We start from the raw sequence: 10,989 nt of genomic DNA on the forward strand, positions 1-10,989 counted from the left end.
GTATTGAGTCAATAAGTATACAGCCCCTTTGTTATGGCAAGCCTAAATAAGTTCAGGAGTAAAAATGTGCTTAACAAGTCTCATAAGTTGCATGAACTCACTCAATGTGCAATAATAGTGTTTGAAATTATTTTTGAATGGCTATCTCATCTCCGTACCCCACACATACAATTATCTGTAAGGTCCCTCAGTCGAGCGGTTAATTTCAAATACAGTTTCAACCACAAAGATCAGGGAGGTTATCCATTGCCTCGCAAAGAAGGGCTCCCATTGGTAGAAAGGTACAAATAAAAAAAAGCAGACATTGAATATCTCTTTGAGCATGGTTATTAATTACACTTTGGATGGTGTATCAATACACCCAGTCACTACAAAGCTACAGGTGTCTTTCTTAACTCAGTTGCCGGAGAGGAAGGAAACCGCTCAGTGATTTCACCATGATGCCAATGGTGACTTTAAACAGTTACAGAGTTTAATGGCTGTGATAGGAGAAAACTGAGAATGGCTCAACAAAAACATTGTAGTTACTCCACAATACTAACCTAATTGACAGAGTGAAAAGAAGGAAGCCTGTACAGAATTAAAACATGTGGCAAAGCAATTCACTTTTTGTCTTGAATACAAATTGTTATGTTTGAGGCAAATCCAATACACATTATTGAGTACTACTCTCCATATTTTAAAACATTGTGGTTACTGTATCATGTTATGGGTATGCTTGTAATCGTTAAGGACTGAGGAGTTTTTTATTTTATTTTATTTATTATTATTATTATTATTTTAGGTAAGCACAGGCAAAATCCTAGAGGATTCAGTTTTCTTTCCACCAGACACTGGGAGATGAATTCACCTTTCAGCAGGACAATAACCTAAAACACAAGGCCAAATCTACACTGGAGCTAAGCACAGGCAAAATCCTAGAAGAAACCTGGTTCAGTCTGCCTTCCACCAGACACTGGGAGAACAATTCACATTTCACTAGGACAATAACCTAAAACACAAGGACAAATCTACAGTGGAGTTGCTTACCAAGAAGACAGTGAAAGTACTTGAGTTGCTGAGTTACAGTTTTGACGTAAATCTACTTGAAAATATTTGGCAAGTCCTGAAAATGGTTGTCTAGCAATGATCAACAAACAATTTGACAGAGCTTGAAGCATTTTTTTATGAATAATGGGAAAATGTTGCACAATCCAGGTGTGAAAAGCTTACCCAGAAAGACTCTCAGCTGTAATCATGCCAAAAGTGCTTGTACAAAGTATTGACTCGGGGGTGTGAATACTTATGTAAATGAGATATTTCCTTTTCAATAAATCTGTTTTCACTTTGTCATTATGGGGTATTGTGTGTAGATGGGTGAAAAAAAATCCATCCAAAAATGTATTTTGAATTCAGGCTGTAACACAACAAAATGTGGAATAAGTCAAGTCAAATCCATTTTTATTGGTCACATACACATGGTTAGCAGATGTAAATGTGAATGTAGCGAAACGCTTGTTCTTCTAGTTCCAACAGTGCAGTCATATCTAACAAGTAGTCTAACAATTTCCCAACAACTACCTTATACACACAGATCTAAAGGGGTGAATGAGAATATGTGCATATAAATATATGGATGATTGATGGCCGAGCGGCATAGGCAAGGTGTAATAGGTTTAAAATACAGTATATACATATGATGTGAGTAATTCTGGTAGTGGTAGTTCTGAAGGCTCTGTAACATGGATGGGCATTGGGGAACACTTTCATCAAGGAGTTGGAGGTTATCATTTCGCTCTCCATGTTTATAGTGAAGAGGACTTCTAATGGAGCTGGCCCATTTTTAGTAAAGACAACCCACTGCCGTTTCACTTGATGCAGTATCTTCTCCCTCCCTTTCTTTGCCAAGATGCTTGTCATCTCTTCTGCTGCACTTTTATTGAATCATCACTTTAGTAGCCCATAACCGCCTGTCTTTTTTTCTCTCCTCTTTTTTTTTAAATGGATTGTCCTGGAAAGTGACCTCTAAGACATTTATGACACAGCTCCTTTGATTTGGAGGTCTAATCATAAATGCAATATATTCTCTGATATATGAGATTGTATCATAGCCATATAAAACGAGTACCATTTGCATCAAAGAAAATAAGCTTTCCCTTTGAACGCTGGAAATAGGACAAATGCTTCGTTATTATTTGTGCTTTATTCATCAATTAATTTAACCATTTGATTTTCACCTATATCACTGATCACTAATTAATTTGCTGATATATTTGTAATAATTTCATCCTTGTCTTTGCAGGAGTTATCCGCGAGAGTTACCAGAAGGGGCGTGACCAGCTGGTCCCTGTCACACTGCTGGCCATCGCTGTCATCATGGCCTTCGCCATGGGTGCCATCTTCTCTGGTATCCTCGTCTACTGTGTGTGTGACCACCGGCGACGAGACATTGAGCTGTCTGGGCGTAAGGACAAAGACCACGACAGGAGGGGCTCCATGAACAGCGTGACCAAGTTGACAGGCCTGTTTGAGACCGGGGCCAAGGACAGTCGCCCTGAGGCCATCCTCACCCCGCTCATGCACAACGGCCGCCTCACCAATGGTAAGATTCTGATCAAAGCCGACCAGCACCACCTGGACCTGGCTGGCATGCCCACCCCAGAGTCCACCCCCATGCAGCCCCGACGCAAGCCCAGCCGGGGAAGCCGCGAGTGGGAGAGGAACCAGAATCTGATCAATGCCTGCACCAAGGACCTGCAAACCATGGGCTCCCCAGTCATCCCCACTGACCTGCCCTTGAGGGCCTCTCCAGGCCACATCCCCAGTGTGGTAGTGCTTCCCCTGCCACAGCACCAGCATCAGCAGCCCTACCAGCATGAGTATGTAGAGCAGCCCCACCACAGCGACCTCAGCCAGATGAGCCTGGGTGACCAGGGTGCCACACTGGAGTACAAGTCCCTAAAGAGCCCCTGCCACAGCCTCAACCTGGTGGAGAGCGACGGACTGCCGCCCCGAGTGCCCCAAAGGGAGGCCTCCCTCACCATCCCCCCTGCCGTGCCCCAGATGGGCAAGCGGCTCGAGGTGCACTCCTCCGTCTATGGCCATGAGTACAAGCGGGGCTACCCGATGAGTGCCCAGAAAGGCTCTGCCCTCAAAAAGCACAACACCAACTCGTCCAACTCCTCTCACCTGTCCAGACACCAAAGTTTTAACCACGTGGAGTCGCCGCCCCCCGCCCCACAGAGGGTGGACTCCATGCATATGAATTCCCAGGGGATGTCCCACTCCCGACAGCCCAGCATGAGCTCTTATGGTTCATTGCCCCGGACCGGGGTCAAACACGTCAAGCCTGACGTACCGCCCAAACCCTCTTTAGTGTCCCTCTCAACGAAAGTAAATTCCAATGACTCCTGCACATAATCAGCACGCTCAGAATACAGAACAGGAAACACAATTGCATCTCCTTTTGTCCTTGTACAGCAAAACACAACACTGCAAACACAACACACTTTTTAAAAGTTTTTTGTTTCTTTTATATATGTGTAAATATTCCACAAATGGTTGATGTTGAGCTCAGGCTGTTGACTCCCAGTTCCTCAGAAACACGGAACACTTGCTACTGAGAAGAAAATTACTTTCATGAATATTTAATTGACAAGCAACATGTCACCCCTGTAGCATACAAGACGGTGGCTGTGTTGGACTTTTGAACACTATGAGTTGACTGATGTTTTGTTTTCTTAACTGACTGCTAAACGCACACATAGACAGTGAGAGTAAAGGGAAGCAATTATATAGTGAGGACTGGGGTGTTCTCCCAGCAAGCACTTGGGCACAGCGAGCTCTGACTGGAATGACAGCTTCAGTTTACGTGGAAAACTGTGAAATGCCTCTCAGTGTTACAGCTACTGGACACAGCAATCAAGTTCTGCGTTGGTTGAAAAAAGCCTTGGTCTGAGAATCTTCTACTGCATTGGTTACTGAATAACACATGACTGTTAATAGTAATAGCTTGTTGTATTTATTTTTAATAAGTGCTTTTGAAGAAAATACTGACATTTTAGGCTCATAAAGAAGAGTTATTTAAAATATGAATTAATCAATAATGAAATTATTTAAAGTCAATCAACTGGAGCCAGTACAACTTTCTTGACACAAAAGGTCCACTAGGTCTTCTAGCGCCTTGGGTTTTTGAAGCTTGGGATATATGTGACCTCTGAATGGAGGGTATATTTATTTAACTGTGCCAGATGGGACCTACACGATGGAGCAGAACCTCCCATGTTAAAGAAGTCAGAAAAATACAAAAAACAGAACTCCTGAAACTCACTCCCTCGATCACTCCTCCATGGGCATCTACATACGTTTGGCACTGTGGTTTTGCAGTCAGTCTCTCTCTCCCGGTTGGCTTCTGGCTCACTGTGTATTAACAAGGTTCACTCTTGCATATAAAAGTGCAAAGGGAATAAAACGTGGAATGAAAACGAGAAGCGTGGGGATGTTGGGCGCTCTGCCAGGTGTGGAGAGCGGCCATTTTGGCAGGTACTGAAATGTCTTGTTTTCTCTTGGCGCGTCACGCAGTCCTCTGATTGAATTAGATCTGTTGATAGCCTGTTTCTCTTCCACATGTAAAGTTGTGCCTTACACCCTGAGTAGTGACATTTTCTTTAGCTGGTAACTATGTCTCCTCTTTGTATTTTCTTATGTCGTCTTTCACTGGTTTGATAAAGGCAAATAAAGAATGTGATCTTGTTGTAATTCTGTTCCCTAGAAATATACCGACATATTCTTCTTTGTGGTTCATTTCAGATAGTGCCAACGATGCGCTTAAAGCAACCCTTTTTGTTGTGCTGGCAGTGTCGATGATGTTGTTGTGTGTTGAATTTTTTACTTTGCTGTTTGATTGGAGGGATTAATGTTTGTTCTTGAAATGGCCTCTTTGGGTCTTGCTGGTGCACAGCAATAATCAAACACTAACATATGAAAAACACACCAGTATACTGTACAGACATGGCACCAGGTTCCTAGTGTACCTGATAACAATTCAGTTTCTAGGCAGTGAAAAGCAGGCTGGTTCCTGTGATAGAAAAGAGTAAAAAAAAAAATATTAGGAGATGTTTTTTAAAAACACATGTTCCGGGACTATTAGAGTAATTTAATTTGTACTAACTCTCTTTATCAAGGTCTTATGAATGACAGTTTCATTGACCAATCTGATCACATTTTTATTGATCACATTTCCCCAAATCAACAGAGCACTCCTTTAGTATTGTGTGTAGATAGGTGAGTTTCTTGATCTCAAGCAGATTTCCATTTACAATGGAGGAAAGCCAACTATTTCTCATCCACAGCCAATGCAAGAAGAACAAGTAGGATATTTCCACGTTTGAGGCATATACAGTATGTGTTAATTGAACTAACGTGTACATAGATGCTTATAGGGTTCGATTGCAGCAACTGCGACATGCATCATGATCAGATTAGGTTTAGTAAAGGGAAGGTCATTTGAACTTTCCACCCCAATAGTGCAGATTGCATCTCTAGCCACGGTCTACATGGCTACTGTGGACAGTGTGTCTCTTTGGTGTGTGTGCCTTTGTCTTTCACCCTTGCTATACACTGCTAGATGCAACTGAGACAGACTCAACTCGTTTTGAACTTTGTAAGCTTGTAAGATATTGTGATGTCACAAGGTTTTTTGCCCCACTCCATTTAACATCTGATTCACAGCTTATGTATGTTGTAAAAAACATTCTCTTTAATAAATGCAAAATGTAATAAAAAAATATATATTGTCATGAAGATGGTTGTATTTCCATGATTTGAGAGCAAAACATGCTATAAAAAAAAGATACTTGCTCTGATAGTACAACAGAACAGATAAAAGATAAATGCTTTTAACTTATGGGAAAATACAGCTAACTTCCGTGATATGGTTCTTATTTATGCTTAGAGTACAAGAGGTAGCACTTTAAAACCTACGTTATGTTGATCCAAGATATTTTGGAGAATTATTGGCAGTATTTCAGTGTGAATAAACAGGCTGATAAGAATCAGTCTGGAGCCATTAACTGGTTTACAGGTTGGAGTCATTCATTCAACAACACCTTTATGAGTCACTAATGCGTAGAGATTAGGTTACAAGGATGTGACGTTAACAACAAGGGTCCTTGTTCTCTCACAATCTCGTATTGTTCATTCACCTTTTTATTACCTTTGAGTCCCATTTTCACCACTAATGTAGCAATACAGTCAGTGGTAGAGAGCACAATAAGTACACAAACAGCTCTTTTCCGTAGTAAGTTTTTTTAAAAGGACACTGGAACAGCTCCATATATCATCACAAATTCAAAGCAAACATTATGTTATGCATCTACCATATGTCTTTGTGTTTGTTAAACCAGTTAAAGGAACAACAAAGCTTTCGGAAAAAATACATAGAGAGAGATCAGGGGCCTGCTAATAAACAGACAAAGTGCTCACAGGCCATTGCTGGAAATAAAATGACAATGTATCCAAACGTAATGTAAGATCATGTATATGTACACTACATGACCAAAATTATGTGGACACCTGCTCGTTGAACATCTCATTCCAAAATCATGGGTATTAATATGGAGTTGGTCCCCACTTTGCTGCTATAACAGCCTCCACTCTTCTGGGACGGCTTTCCACTAGATGTTGGAACATTTGCTGCAGGGACTTGCTTCCATTCAGCCACAAGAGCATTAGTGAGATCAGGCACTGATGTTGGGCAATTAGACCTGGCTCGCAGTCGACATTCCAATTCATCCCAAAGGTGTTCGATGGGGTTGAGGTCAGGTATCTGTGCAGGCCAGTCAAGTTCTTCCACACCAATCTAGACAAACCATTTCTGTATGGACTTCGCTTTGTGCACGGGGGCATTGTCATGCTGAAACAGGAAAGGGGCTTCCCCAAACTGTTCCCGCAAAGTTGGAAACACAGAATCGTCTAGAATGTCATTGTATACTGTAGCATTAACATTTCCCTTCACTAGAACTAAGGGGCCTAGACCGAACCATGAAAAACAGCCCCAGAACATTATTCCTCCTCCACCAAACATTTGGCACTATGTATTCGGGCAGGTAGCGAAACCCAGATCCATTCATCGAACTGCCAGATGGTGAAGCGAGATTCATCACTCCAGCGAACAGGTTTCCACTGCTCCACAGTCCAATGGCGACAAGCTTTACGTCACTCCAGCCGACGCTTGGCATTGTGCATGGTGATCTTAGGCTAGTGTGCGGTTGTTTGGCTATGGAAACCCATTTCATGAAGCTCCTGATGAACAGTTATTGTGCTGACGTTGCTTCCAGAGGCAGTATGGAACTCGGTAGTGAGTGTTGCAACCGAGGACAGACGATTTTTACTCCCTACGAGATCCAGCACTCGACGGTCCCATTCTGTGAGCTGGTGTGGCCTACCACTTCGTGGCTCAGCCGTTGTTGCTCCTAGACATTTCCACTTCACAATAACAGCACTTACAGCTATAGCAGGTCAGAAATTTGACAAACTGACTTGTTGGAAAGGTTGCATCCTACGACAGTGTCAAGTTGAAAGTCACTGAGCTCTTCAGTAAGGCCATGCTTCTGCCAGTGTTTGTCTATGGAGATTGCATGGGTGTGTGGTCAATTGTATGTTATGCCTGTCAGCAAAGTGGATTCATTTGAGGGGTTTCCACATTCGTTTCTATAACGGACAAAGAAAAATAGGCATGTAATAACATTTGCTGCATGTTATAAATACTCTCCTGGAAGAAGAAAAAATCTATGGGAATTCTGTTTGGATCGGTGGGACTACTCGATAGCTTCAGTGTTTGCCAGTAAACGCACAAGCGCAGACATAACACCCCACCTTCCACCACCACGTCTCCAATTCCTGTTGGCAAGGCTCTGTGCTCATTTTGACCACAATCTGTGGTCACAACAAGCTTAGTGGAGTAATCCTTGACCTCTCATCCAGCTATCAGTTCCCCCTTCTGATACATCTCTTAATGCCCTACATCCTCTTAGTATGTGTGACATTCCCTGCCACTGGTCCACTGTTTCAGCCAAAAGAGTAACCATCACAGAGACAACACAGTACAACAATGTCCCTCTTAATTTCCCTTTGAGTTAATACAGTTCAACAAGCCATTAACCACCAATGACCCCTTTAATGATAATTATCACTGGTTTGTTGTGGTTTATTTCTCATAATGGTATTGTGTGTCTATTTTACAGTGTATGATTGTGAAGCACGCTCCCTAAGTCCTCTACCCTATTCTACCTCCTGCTAGTCCAAACCACAGGAGGAAAACCTAACACAAAGCAAACCTGAGAATGTAAAACAAGAATCTATGATGTTGGTGGCTGGCACATAATGATTGTTGACATGAATTCCTATGTCATGCGTACTCAAGACGCAACGTCCCTGAGAAATCTCTATCAGAACCACACAAAAGAAGAAGAGCATGCCCCTTGACAATGAGGTACTACTACTGTGGCATTGAGATTTTAGAACACAAATAAAAAGAGGGAAGGTTGATGTGACATGTGCAGGACAGGGCTGTTCCATGGTTTAATTTGAGGGCTTCATGGTGGTGGTGGGAAGAGTGGAATGAACTATGGGAATGAGGAGAGAAGAGGCATTCAGTGCAAATCTTGAGCACACATGTGGCTTAGCATAATGGTTGGCAGGGGGATCAAAACAATGCCCACGGGTGACGTGAGGGTGTAGAGCAGAGCAGAGCAGGGGGACTTGGACATGGTCCTCCCCCTCACTCAGAAGCCACTGCCTAGGACTGGGAGTGACTGACTGGCTCTATCTAACAGGAGCAGGGGGTAATCCTCGGAATAGGTTTATACGCTGAAACCTGACTGGGAGCAGCACAATGTCCTCATAACACTGTCATGATTAAATGAAGACCCTATTCTATTGAATATAAAAGGGGCCCAGAGTTCTTCCTGGTAAGGTTGCATGGTCAGGAAGAATTCAGACCTCAAATCATGAGTGTTTTCTGGGTATTCTGATGGCCACTCCAAGGGTCTTTCACATGACAGTCCATTTTGTAGCATGATCAGGAACAAGCACCTGGTTTGAGAAGTGTGAAATAATAGATCTTAATGATTGTTTCATGCCTCATGATTATGGGTAATAGTCAGATATCTGGTTTGATATCTGACTATTGGCAGTTTGCTGATAAATTGATAAATTGTGACTGAATGTTGTTAAGGGTATGTATAGCTGGAAAGCGCAGACTGACCACTGTTCCCCTTCCTGTTGTAATTAAGAGTGGTAGAGTGGGAGGTCAAAGGAGCGATGTGGAGAAACTTTCACCTCACTCAACTGACACAAAACTAAAAGAAACATAGAAATGTGAAAGTTATCACGTAACTGAAAATTGGTTGTGAAAATTACATTTCCTACACTGGTTTTATCACATTGTTTCCTTTTCTCTGATTTCAAGATGTATGTTGTTCTGTGGCTTTGTCGTTCCATGATTTATTTATTTTATATAAAGGATAATTTCATATTTATTTGGTATAATTTTTTGCCCTACACTTTTCAGAGAAATGCGTCAGCTAGAGCAGTAAAGTACACTGACAAACAGTCACGGAAATTATTAATGAGCATGTCACCAGCACGGTGGCTGTGCGTGCCTTCAAGGCTATGGTGAAATAATAATAATAGTATAATAATATATGCCATTTAGCTGACGCTTTTATCCAAAGCGACTTACAGTCATGTGTGCATACATTCGACGTATGGGTGGTCCCGGGAATCGAACCCACTACCCTGGCGTTACAAGCGCCATGCTCTACCAACTGAGCCACAGAAGGACCACAATGATGAAATGATGGCAATGACAAAGGACTATGACATGGCATATTAAAGTCAAGAAGAACTGGCACCAGAATCATTCATCCACCTGTCTTGTCCGAAAGTCTACCAACATGGCCGTTCATCGAAGGATGCCAAATACCATTTGAGATGCAGACACATAGTTGGAGCTGGTATGATTGTTAGGACACAAACACATGCAGGGAAACATCTCGCCTAACATCAGATAGGGCCACAAAAAAATACTCACGACTGCCTAGGGCAAAACTTTTGTCTGCAAACAAAATTGACACAAAGAACTCCACAATCGTCAGACACATGTGGTTTGCACTTCCATGCCATTATCTCAAACTGACAAAACAAACAAAATGATACACAACCAGACACTTGAACAACCAATTACAGAGTCCTGAATGAACAGAGCTAATCCACCAACATTCCACTAATAATAGGAATCACTTACTGCACACATATTTTTTTTTAACCTTTATTTAACTAGGCAAGTCAGTTAAGATCAAATTCTTATTTTCATTGATAGCCTTGGAACAGTGGGTTAACTGCCTTGTTCAGGGGTAGAACAACAGATTTTACCTTGTCAGCTGAGGAATTTGATCTTGCAACCTTTCGGTTACTAGTCCAACGCTCTAACCACGGCTACCTGCCGCCACAGTGACATCCCCTCTGCTATCAGGCCTTGTCTGATATCGCTGAACCCAGACTTGCTGTGTGTGTGTGTGTGTGTGTGTGTGTGTGTGTGTGTGTGTGTGTGTGTGTGTGTGTGTGTGTGTGTGTGTGTGTGTGTGTGTGTGTGTGTGTGTGTGTGTGTGTGTGTGTGTGTGTGTGTGTGTGTGTGTGTGTGTGTGTGTGTGTGTTTATCTCCCAGGTGTATAGTGGAAAGATGTCATTGACCTTGGATACAATCACCTTGTGTTGATTTCTCTTCAATTCTCAGACTAAGAAAGTGAGATGAAACGTGTGGTGTGAAGAGGTCTAACAACACCAACTTGCAAAAACCCTAGCTACATGTCAAGATTTATTGTTCTTCAATGTTGTGAAATGATTTTCAACTTGTCATCTGTTCCAAAGCTGACATTACCCTCGCTAGCTACACCAGGTACAGTGCCTTGCGAAAGTATTCGGCCCCCTTGAACTTTGCGACCTTTTGCA

General features: G+C 42.4%; 1 protein-coding gene across 6 annotated transcripts in view; it reads left to right on the forward strand.

Annotated features, from left to right (window-relative positions):
• Positions 1–5,781, forward strand: part of LOC118357993 (semaphorin-6A) — an 88,112-nt gene extending 82,331 nt beyond the window's left edge. For all 6 annotated transcript variants that reach the window (XM_035735322.2, XM_035735321.2, XM_035735325.2 and 3 more), the window contains one exon: positions 2,282–5,781. In XM_035735322.2, coding sequence (XP_035591215.1) covers positions 2,282–3,399 — 1,118 coding nt within the window. In that variant the 3' untranslated portion in view covers positions 3,400–5,781. The remainder of the gene's footprint in view (positions 1–2,281) is intronic.
• The last annotated feature ends 5,208 nt before the right edge of the window (positions 5,782–10,989 follow it).

This window comes from Oncorhynchus keta, chromosome 25 (assembly GCF_023373465.1).
Source record: "Oncorhynchus keta strain PuntledgeMale-10-30-2019 chromosome 25, Oket_V2, whole genome shotgun sequence".
NCBI classification, from domain to species: domain Eukaryota; kingdom Metazoa; phylum Chordata; class Actinopteri; order Salmoniformes; family Salmonidae; genus Oncorhynchus; species Oncorhynchus keta.